Here is an 11632-nt window from a genome sequence, read left to right on the forward strand (position 1 = left end):
GTAATGAGTGTATCGAACACGACATTAGTACAACTGCCATTCCACTTCCAACTCCCTGTCACCTCCAAATGAAAAATATGACAGGAAAATCTGTAAATCTGATTCCAGAAGAGATCTGTTACTTTAAGACACAGACCTTTTAGCACTCTGTATCGGTTACTTTAAGACACAGGCCTTTTAGCACTCTGTTTCGGTTACTTTAAGACACAGGCCTTTTAGTACTTTGTATCGGCTACTTTAAGACACAGGCCTTTTAGTACTTTGTATCGGTTACTTCAAGACACAGGCCTTTTAGTACTTTGTATCGGTTACTTTAAGACACAGGCCTTTTACCACTCTGTATCGGTTACTTAAAGACATGGGCATTTTAGCACTCTGTATCGGCTAAAACCACACTGCTTGTTATTTCTGTAAGCCTACTACAGGCATTTAACTAGCATTCGTTTCATTTTTGCACAAGGGTGTTGCTGTTTTCTTGATTTAATAATCTGCTCTAAACTGGTTTGTCACAGTAGTAATCTGTGTGGTACTGACTGGCAAAAAGCCACTGGTTTGTCACAGTAGTAATCTGTGTGGTACTGACTGGCAAAAAGCCGCTGGTTTGTCACAGTAGTAATCTGTGTGGTACTGACTGGCAAAAAGCCGCTGGTTTGTCACAGTAGTAATCTGTGTGGTACTGACTGGCAAAAAGCCGCTGGTTTGTCACAGTAGTAATCTGTGTGGTACTGACTGGCAAAAAGCCGCTGGTTTGTCACAGTAGTAATCTGTGTGGTACTGACTGGCAAAAAGCCGCTGGTTTGTCACAGTAGTAATCTGTGTGGTACTGACTGGCAAAAAGCCGCTGGTTTGTCACAGTAGTAATCTGTGTGGTACTGACTGGCAAAAAGCCGCTGGTTTGTCACAGTAGTAATCTGTGTGGTACTGACTGGCAAAAAGCCGCTGGTTTGTCACAGTAGTAATCTGTGTGGTACTGACTGGCAAAAAGCCGCTGGTTTGTCACAGTAGTAATCTGTGTGGTACTGACTGGCAAAAAGCCGCTGGTTTGTCACAGTAGTAATCTGTGTGGTACTGACTGGCAAAAAGCCGCTGGTTTGTCACAGTAGTAATCTGTGTGGTACTGACTGGCAAAAAGCCGCTGGTTTGTCACAGTAGTAATCTGTGTGGTACTGACTGGCAAAAAGCCGCTGGTTTGTCACAGTAGTAATCTGTGTGGTACTGACTGGCAAAAAGCCGCTGGTTTGTCACAGTAGTAATCTGTGTGGTACTGACTGGCAAAAAGCCGCTGGTTTGTCACAGTAGTAATCTGTGTGGTACTGACTGGCAAAAAGCCGCTGGTTTGTCACAGTAGTAATCTGTGTGGTACTGACTGGCAAAAAGCCACTGGTTTCAGAAAGCTGCCTGTATGGAAGGGGCATTGCGCACAGAACACAAATTGTACCAGCAAATCAATCAACTAAATAACAAAAAGTCTGAATAAGTAAACCAATCAATAATATTATAAAAATAAAAAAACGAATGAACTATTAGAATTAGAAAATAATAATTGAAGGTTATTGGAATTATTGACAAAACAAAACGTTACATTTACTAGTACGTCGTGGTCTTTGAAGTAGACATACAGACAAACACTTATGATACAAATAATGAACTTATATTACAATCCTTATACTTTGAAAAAGCGGCAGACAAGTCAATTGCTACAGTTGCTTTGCGAAGGTGTGGCAAACAGTGTAACTTTTGCACTAACCCGTTGAACACTTCTTTCATGGAAATGAACACATCCCTCGAAGATTGGGCCGTGCAAAGATTGGGCCGTGCAAAGATTGGGCCGTGCGAAGACAGGGCCGTGCAAAGTATTTACACTGAATGTAAATGCCCCCCCCCCTCCCTCCCGTCCACCTTCAAACCCTGCTCCTCCGATCTTATACCTATGATGTTTGTTTTGATTTAATTTGGGACAAACGGTTTGTTTTAATTGTTATTGTTGATATTATAATTAAATAATAAACGCAACGCCTTACTATTACTATGTTCCTTTTCTCCTCAGACACAGACTCTCACTCAGAATGACGTTCTTTACGAAATGATGACAAAAAAACAACCTTTTCTAGAAACATAAGTTGCAACACTCACACACACGTCTTCACATTGACACTAAATAAACAAAAACCTCAATAATAAAAAAAAACTGTTGAAAAAAAGACGAAGAGAATTTTCAAGGTTTTCATTCAAATTCTTGAATTAAGTTTGAATTATGTGCAGACCTGCTAGTGCCTTCGTGTGTACACACAAGCACAAGACCAAGTGCGCACGGAAAAGATCCTGTAATCCATGTCAGAGTTCGGTGGGTTATAGAAACACGAAAATACCCAGCATGCTTCCTCCGAAAGCGGCGTATGGCTGCCTAAATGGCGGGGTTAAAACGGTCATACACGTAAAAATCCACTCGTGCAAAAACACGAGTGTACGTGGGAGTTTCAGCCCACGAATGCAGAAGAAGAAGAATTAAGTTTTTATCTCGATACCAATACGACACCATTTTCAGACGGTAAAGTTTTACATCTCAAGTAAAGATACTGCTTATAGCGCAAAAACTGAAATCAAGAAAAATATACAAACAGACTTTAGACACAATGTTCCTGCAGCGATTTGCAAACAAGCCTAATTTTTCTAAGGTTGTGCAAAACAATTGATCTATAGGGAACATAAGTATTTTGATATGAATTAATTCTTCTCCAAAGCAACCACATGTATTACATTTGTTTTGAGGATATGTTTCGAACAAGAACGAGTAGGAAAGGTGTATACATCAAAACCTTTCAAGTGTGGTTTTAATAAACATGGTAGACAGGGCTTCACGTAATAAACATGGTAGACAGGGCTTCACGTAATAAACATGGTAGACAGGGCTTCACGTAATAAACATGGTAGACAGGGCTTCACGTAATAAACATGGTAGACAGGGCTTCACGTAATCAACATGGTAGACAGGGCTTCACGTAATCAACATGGTAGACAGGGCTTCACGTAATCAACATGGTAGACAGGGCTTCACGTAATCAACATGGTAGACAGGGCTTCACGTAATCAACATGGTAGACAGGGCTTCACGTAATCAACATGGTAGACAGGGCTTCACGTAATCAACATGGTAGACAGGGCTTCACGTAATCAACATGGTAGACAGGGCTTCACGTAATCAACATGGTAGACAGGGCTTCACGTAATCAACAATAATTGTAACACTAATAAAACAAGAACATGAAAAAAAAAACCATTATAATAAACCGACGAACAAGCAAGAGACAAGCATCCGGTCCTTAATAAAGCTCATTAACTGAAAATAAAGAATACTAATAAACAAAACAAAACAAAACTCACAAAAACATTACATAATAGAAAGACAGCTCATGTTTCAAAATCAAGAAGCAGACACAAAAGGGAGGTAACTGGTTTTATAAATCAGTCCAACCTTTTACATTAGACAGATCTAGATGTGGGACTTTTGAGAACGTGTACGGGTAACGTCATCAAATCTAGTTTTTACGTTACGCGTTTGCCAAGATCTGCAGTCTTGGTGGGAGCAAAACAACGTATGCATTTGGAGCATTGGAGGAAAAAAAAAAAGTGAGTCACGGGTGACGCGATATCTAGACATACGCGTACAGGTCTTTGCTACACGTTCAATCATCTAGAACTCAGTATTGAGTAAGATTCTCCCTCCACTTGGACACATACCAACACACAACATCCTGGCTGCTTCCTGTGCAGGGTGGCAAATATTTGTGGGAGTTAGTTGTTTGAAAGTCACCTGTGGTTTTCTGAGAAATGTATTAATTCACATACTTATTTCCACTCAGCACATGACGCAGTGAGACTGTTTATGTTTGCTATGTGTTCAAATTGAGGGATTGTCTTATCCCATGTAAAAGCCTAGCCAGGTGGAGGGATGGTCTTATCCCATGTAAAAGCCTAGCCAGGTGGAGGGATTGTCTTATCCCATGTAAGAGCCTGGCCAAGTGGAGGGATTGTCTTATCCCATGTAAAAGCCTAGCCAAGCGGAGGGATGGTCTTATCCCATGTAAAAGCCTAGCCAGGTGGAGGGATTGTCTTATCCCATGTAAAAGCCTAGCCAGGTGTGAGATGGTGAGCCGAATCGCTTACACAGGAAGTACTGTGCCTTGACGCTATGCATTGTTATATCAAATAAAATACAGAGAATGATTGTTTCCAGTATTAAGACATGTCGAACTATTTTCAACTGTTTGTATTGTCATTCATAATACGTTTTGTAACTTAACTCATCCTGTTTTTGTGCTGGAATAAAACAAAACAATCTTGCAGAATGATTGATGATTGATGAAAAAACAGCCTCTGGCTCGCAACTTAACACAATAGTTGATGTGTGTACATATCTCGCAAGAAAAGACAAAACAGAATACATGTATCAATCATCTGTCGAACTATGGTTTACACATCCTTTGAAAGACAACTCAAAATACACGGAACCGAACAAGAAAACTTTGTTGCGGGTCGTTTTGGAAAAAGGTATTACTTTTTTATGTGTGTGCTTAATAATTGTTTCCTTCTAACAAAAAAAACTGCTTATTTATCAATACCTGCAGTTGTTAAATTTGTATTTGCCATGCTACGGTAGTTTGTTATATTTCTTTGTTTAATTGAGTACTATATTCATCATCTGACACTTGCACTTCGAAATGCAATTCTTGAATGGTTTATTTGTGTTCCTCCAAACTGACAGGGAGATTATCTTATTTTCATCAATAAACAAGCACACACACACATAACTGTTGCGTCACGTGGTTATTGTCTATAACAAGCTTTTTGCGCTTTGAATTGTATTTTATTATTTTTGAAATGCTGCAGCAGCTGAGACATTGCCTTAATTGTCTAAGTCTGTCGCGGCACACAATAACCTTTCCTGCAAGCTACAAGCATTGCATTTCTCCCCTATCCGACACAAAGCCTAGGCTCGCAAATTTCAGGATAAGAATTTATTCGAGAAGGTGAGTCATGATCCACTTTTACTCGCCGAAAGCCGTTTAGGAAACATCTTGAAAACGAGTAAAAACGTCTCAGCGGGACGGTAGAGATGGCTGCTCTGGATGCCCCGCAGATAGGATTTTAATTTATTTTTAATTCTCCCAAAATTTGCTTGAAATGCTAATACTGTGTTTTGTCTTGCCAATAAAAGGATTATCGTTTGTTGAAACCAGGAAATCAAAAACGGATTTTAACCAAACGTTTTTATTGCTCGTGAGTTTTCCCATCCTACACACGGATTGAATCTTTATCTCGTAATTGTGATTTTGGACAATTAAACGTTAAAGTCAGTACGATTAAACTGTGTGAAAATAATTTTTAAAAATCTTTTGTTTTTATGAGATTTGCAACGTCCTATGAAGAAGAAGAAAACAAACAAATACACAAAATTTAGCGATAAAAAACATTGACAAAGAAAATTAACTTTCAAACTGCTACCCACTCTCCCAAATCAAGTCTGTTTCTTATAAAACAATGACTTTGTTTCTAAAGCTTCTCAAATATTTTTAAAGATGTACACACGAAGCTTTTACAAGGAACAAACATAAGAAATGACTACTTTGAAAAACGCCACCTGTATACCCATTTCATCTCTCTAATCAGCCGTGGTTATCACAAGACATCTGTACTGTTTTCCAATTTTCTAGAATGTACTCGTAAAGATTTCAAAAAGAAACACAAAAGCACACAAGATTTCCTCAAAATTCAGGTCATTTACCCCCCCCCCTCTCCCATATCAAATGTGTATTTCATGAGATACCTTCTGCATTTTAAACATTTTTCAAAGGTTTTAGAAATTGTTAGAGTAAATATCGTTTTCTCATTTTTTCTGTGTTGTTTTTGAAGCACAACTAGCCTTAAAGTACCTCCCCATCCCCCTCATCTATCCTAGTTCTCCATTTCACGAGACACCCTCATTGTGTTCAAAGTTGTTTCCCCGGAATGTATATCCACAGAAGGAGGAGTAATTTCACACTCTTACTTTCCGCTGCGCCGTTTTTGAAGAGAACCTTTCAACAAGGTCTCCCGACAAACATCCACCAGTAAAGTATGAGTGCAAGCATCACACCACGCGTGAACCACACTCCCCCTTAGCGCTCACCTTGGTTGGTAAAATACTGAGGAGTATTTTCTGCACTACCATCGGGACTACTCCGTTTGCCCGCCCAACTGTTGAACCTCCTCTTGATGGGCGTGGCCGAGAAGACACGTCGCAGATACCGTCCCAGCTCCAAAGGTCGTTCCTGCATCCTCGCTCGCTTGTGGTGCCAGCGACTGAATGGAGCGAAGCCAAAATGACCGTACCACAGCCGCTTGGAAGGCAGCGGAACGTGTTCGCTGGGTGGTGTTCCGTCTTGATTGGCGAGATGGTAGGAGGAAGGGGAGTGGAATGAAGGAGATGAATCGGCGCCAAGAAAATCGTCTAGAGAGCTGTTAGGATTGACGTCTGCTGGCAGTGAATGGGGGACGAAATCTGATGTCATGGTTCCGGAGTAAAGTAGAGGATCTGTGAAGAGTCCGTCAGCATTGTCGCGGCTGCCTGGACCAAGTTTTAACTGCCCATCATAAGGAACAGCCTGTTCGACTGATGAAGCCTCGTCGAGAAAATTGTTCTCCTTTTCATCAGCTGATTTTTTTAAGATGACCTCCTGGCTTCTTTTTCCAGCCCAAGCACTGAAAGCCGCTCTTTTGCCATTCGTGATGTCATCCTCACCTAAAGTGGGCCATTCAGAAAACATAGTTCCTTCCATGACGTCATTCAGCGCGTCCGATCTCTTTCCACCCCATGCGTGAAACGCAGGCCGTTTGTTGACATCGTTCTGTTGGAGCTGGAAGTTCGACCAGGGGCTGGCAAGGTTTTCTTGATTTAAGAATCCAACGGAAGGTGCTCTTTTCCCTGCCCAGGCGCTGAAAGCAGCACGCTTGGTAAGGTCCTGGCGCTGACTTGCTGGCCATGCCGTGTCAGGGTTTGCGTCAGTGAGAGATTGTATGGGTGCAGATCTTTTCCCAGCCCACGCATTGAATGGGACTCTCTTCCTGCTCCACCGGTACCAGCGCCTGGCCGGGTTTCGCTTGCCACCCCATGCGCTGAAAGCAGCGCGTTTCCCTGCCCAAGAGTTGAACGCCGCTCTCTTCCCTGCCCAAGCACTGAACGCTGCACGCTTCCCCACGTTGTGGGGAGATTCTGAACCTGCTGCGTGTACATGGGAGCTGTCAGAGCCTGTCAAAGCTTCGTCTTCTTTAGCTGCACGTTTCTGTAGGTGATGAGCGCCACGGGCAGACAAAACTTCTTGAGATCGTTCATCGGACACTGAGCGTTTCTCTACTCCTTTATTGAACGCTCCTGTATCATAACCCTGGAGTAAGTTCTGCCTCTGTGCTTGCTTATGACCCAAGGCAGGGAAATGTGCTCTGCGCTGAAGGCCCAAGGCTGGCACAAAGTCTCGCTTCCTCCCTGCCCAAGCGCTGAAGGCTACGTTGTGTCCAGCGGCCCTTTTGCGGCGTCCTGCCCACACGCTGAACGGACCGCGCTTTTCTTGGTCAGCATGTCCACTGCCGTCAGTCCGTTTACCCGCCCACACATTGAAACCAGCTCTTTTCAGTTCTCCGTCCAAGTCTTCGTCGTCAAGGGTTAAGTCAACAGATCTTTTCCCAGCCCAAACACTGAAAGCTCCCCGTTTGGCGTCTTCGTCGCGGATCACTTCATCTGATCGCTTGCCCGCCCACGCTCTGAACGCGGCTCTTTTCAACAGTCCGTCCGCACTAACGTCGCCTGCTCGCTTTCCGGACCAAGCGTGAAATGCAGCTCTTTTCCACTCTGTGTCCAAGCCATCTGACCTTTTACCTGCCCAGGAACTGAACGGTGACCGTTTCAATGTGTCATATTTATGTTCTGTAGAATCCGAACGCTTACCAGCCCAGGAATACAAGGCTGCTCGTTTTAGAAGGTCGTCAGAGTTTGCGTGCAATGGAGAGCGCTTTCCTGACCAAGCATTGAACGCTGGCCTCTTGTCGGCTTGGGTCAAGACTGCGTGGGCAGTGAGGCCGGAGTGTTGGACTTGAGAACCGTCAACCCGTGACGACAAAGAACGTTTACCTCCCCACGAGTTGAAAGCGCGGCGTTTAGAAATGGAGTCCTCTTCATCGATGAATCCTTCTACGCTTTGGAGATCTGACTTGACCTCGTCTGTCTTGGAATTTTTGTTTGTAAGTTCTTCCGTGTTCCCGACAGTGGATGGTCTGTTTACATCGTTGTTGTTGTGTGGTAAATCGTGTGAAAGTGTGCTGGTTTTGGGTGAAGAAATGGGCACTGTTACAAAGCCTCCCTGGTTTCTCTTACCAGCCCACGAATTGAAGGCTGCTCGTTTAGACGCTCCTTCGTCGTTTTGCAAGATCTTGTTTGACGATGTTTGGCCACTGACTTCGGCCTGTTGGTGTCCATCATTCTTAGCCTCTTTGACCGGGTGGGGCGGTACAGTAGCGTTTGTCCTTCCTAAACTGTCAGCAGACGTTTGGCTGTCACCGTGTTCAACGCCCATCAAGGAGGTTTTCTTAGTTTGTAAGTTTTTGTCACTTCTTTTTCCCGCCCATGCAGCAAAGGCAGCACGTTTTGATCTCAGTTCATCTGAAGCAGGGGCGTCATTCTGGGAATCGTCCAGTGAAGCCTTCACAAGAGGAGCAAGAAAGTAAACCACAGTAAGTACGATCCACAGAATACCGCGCACACGTTTCGCCATGATTGGCTTGAATGAAACAAATGTGTCCTAACGTCACAGAACTGTGTGAATAGCACGGAGCCTGAGATAACACTGTCAAACTTAAATATTGTCTCAAAGTTGTAGAAATGGAAAGGAGCCTGTGATAAAACTGTGAAGTGTCGTCAAGATGTTGCAAGATTAGAAGTAATGAGGAGGAGTAATGTCTGTTCTTTTCTGAAGGCGTTTCACCAAAACCAAACACAACGAGCTGTCCAAAAAGAGTATTGATCGACAATGTGTCTTAATGATCTGCCTTGTCTTTGTTTTCTCTCCAATCACATTCAGACGCCCGTAAATTTGTAACAAACGAGTGTCTTCACTTTTTCAGAGTGTTCAGGTGTAGAATTCAGCTCGCCACACACTCTCGGTTTTGTTTTGTTATTGTAGCTGTAGGGCTTTCTTTTATGAGAATGTTCTAGAAATTACAACCGTTTATCGCTTGTATTTTTGGAAATGTTGGCAGCGGCTGTAACTGAATCCTCGCCACCGAAGTTTGGAAGTCGTGCCACGTGGGGTGAGGTTGGAATCTGCGAACACGACAAAAAGAAAACACCATTACCGCTAGCTACAGCGTGTATTTCATTCAACGTTATAAACTAATACGCCTAATTAAGTGCAGCACAAAAAAAAATTGTTGTAGCCAAAATAATAATTATGCGGGAACTACAAACGTAAGACAAAAAGAAGAGAGGGGGTGGGAGATGAGTGACAGAGAGAAGTTGCAATGGGGCAGAGAGAAGGCAACAGAGAGAGGGAGAGAGAGAGAGAGAGAGAGAGAGAGAGAGAGAGAGAGAGAGAGAGAGAGAGAGAGGGAGAGAGAGAGAGGGGGAGGGAGAGAGAGAGAGAGGGAGAGAGAGAGAGAGAGAGAGAGAGAGAGCGAGCGAGCGTGAGAGGATTTGAGAGAGAGAGAGCGAGCGAGAGAGAGAGGATTTGAGGGAGAGAGAGAGAGCGAGAGTGAGAGAGAGCGAGAGAGAGAGCGAGCGAGAGAGAGAGGATTTGAAAGAGAGAGAGAGAGAGGGGGAGGCAGAGAGAGAGACACCCACATACAGACACAGACAGACAGACAGACGGTAAAACCACACCCCAATTTGTGTTCTACAAAGCTGCCCGAGGAATCAACGAAACCGTAGATGAAAAACAACAGACCAGTAAGAACACTATACCGCTAAACCTTTCAAAGATAACTCTCTGGCCAGTGCTTCGTGTCCTTGAGGTCAACAAATAAATGCCGTTCCTTTGTTTTTCAGGCTAACCGCATTAGGGAGTTCAATACAAGATTAGAGTTGTTTGACCGATGAACAAAGAACGAGGACTCTGAAGAAGAATACATCGGAGCAGTTGCTAAGTGCTATTTATCCTACATACGTGAGAGAGACACCCGTGAGATAATACTCGTTCAAATCACACGTGTGTATATTATGTAAATGAGGTCATGTCAAGCAAGTCTGGCAGGGACCTGTTTTTCCACTGCTTATGATGCCAAAGTCACCGAGACAAACGTCATTATAGAAACAAAAATTGCGCTCGCTAATTACCCTCGATAAATCTTTAGAACTAACACGTCACGCCACACTTTCAGAGTGACGTTTCTTTGCTTTGACGTAATAGATTGCACGAGGCTTTAGAAGAGATCGAGGTTCCAAAACAAGCGTCTTCAATTTAGCTGCCTCGACTGCAGGACATTTTCAGTAAAATACACGTAAGTACAGTATGTAGGATAAACAGAATACTACATGGCTTGCTGTTTCGTACCAGATTTACACTCGTTGCTTTTTCAAATAGTGAACAGCTCGCTTTCGCTCGCAGTTAAATATTAAAAAAAACAACTCGTGTAAATCTGGTACGACACAGCAAGCCATGTAGTATTCTCAATTTCTGCACAAAGTCTACAGCAGGGCTGAATATCAAAAGTAGGGCTGTGTGTGTGTGTATGTGTGTGTGTGCGTGTGTGTGTGTGTGTGTGTGTGTGCGTGTGTGTGTGGGGTGGGGGGGGTGTGGGGATGGTGGGGTGAGGTGGGTGTGTCTGTCTGTATTTTAAGTGTAAAAACGATATCACTTTTTTTGTTGTCACTCCCATTTTATTGTTGTACGATGTCTAATGTTTCCAAAAGTGCTCTCTTTTGTGTTCATCACGGTCCTTGCAATCATAAAACTGTCTGTGTGCTCTCTGTGTGCTCTCTGTGTGCTCTCTGTGTGCTCTCTGTGTGCTCTCTGTGTGCTGTCTGTGTGCTGTCTGTGTGCTCTCTGTGTGCTGTCTGTGTGCTGTCTGTGTGCTCTCTGTGTGCTCTCTGTGTGCTCTCTGTGTGCTGTCTGTGTGCTCTCTGTGTGCTGTCCGTGTGCTGTCTGTGTGCTGTCTGTGTGCTGTCTGTGTGCTGTCTGTGTGTCTCTCTGTGTGCTCTCTGTGTGCTCTCTGTGTGCTCTCTGTGTGCTCTCTGTGTGCTGTCTGTGTGCTCTCTGTGTGCTCTCTGTGTGCTCTCTGTGTGCTCTCTGTGTGCTCTGTGTGTGCTCTGTGTGTGCTCTCTGTGTGCTGTCTGTGTGCTCTCTGTGTGCTGTCTGTGTGCTGGCTGTGTGCTGTCTGTGTGCTGTCTGTGTGCTCTCTGAGCTGGCTGTGTGCTGTCTGTGTGCTCTCTGTGTGCTGTCTGTGTGCTGTCTGTGTGCTCTCTGTGTGCTCTCTGTGTGCTCTCTGTGTGCTGTCTGTGTGCTCTCTGTGTGCTCTCTGTGTGCTCTCTGTGTGCTCTCTATGTGCTCTCTGTGTGCTCTCTATGTGCTCTCTGTGTGCTCTCTATGTGCTCTCTGTGTGCTCTCTGTGT

At 43.9% G+C, this 11632-nt stretch overlaps 1 protein-coding gene and 1 long non-coding RNA gene across 2 annotated transcripts in view; both read right to left on the reverse strand.

Moving 5' to 3' along the window:
• The window catches only part of LOC138946862 (uncharacterized), a 10003-nt gene extending 9383 nt beyond the window's left edge, over positions 1-620 (reverse strand). Inside the window, exon 1 of the long non-coding RNA XR_011449439.1 lies at positions 1-620. This exon is cut by the window's left edge and continues 9010 nt beyond it. This is a non-coding gene — a long non-coding RNA (uncharacterized lncRNA).
• Positions 621-5832: 5212 nt separating this feature from the next.
• Positions 5833-9329, reverse strand: LOC138946863 (uncharacterized). Its single transcript, XM_070318264.1, has one exon. The coding sequence runs from the start codon at positions 8799-8801 to the stop codon at positions 6156-6158; it is 2646 nt and encodes an 881-aa protein (XP_070174365.1). The 5' UTR covers positions 8802-9329; the 3' UTR covers positions 5833-6155.
• Between the last annotated feature and the right edge of the window lie 2303 nt (positions 9330-11632).

Source organism: Littorina saxatilis, linkage group LG14, assembly GCF_037325665.1.
Source record: "Littorina saxatilis isolate snail1 linkage group LG14, US_GU_Lsax_2.0, whole genome shotgun sequence".
NCBI lineage: Eukaryota > Metazoa > Mollusca > Gastropoda > Littorinimorpha > Littorinidae > Littorina > Littorina saxatilis.

Bases quoted from the DNA above. Each gene is read 5' to 3' on its own strand.
- LOC138946863 (XM_070318264.1), bottom strand. From the start codon at position 8,801: ATGGCGAAACGTGTGCGCGGTATTCTGTGGATCGTACTTACTGTGGTT.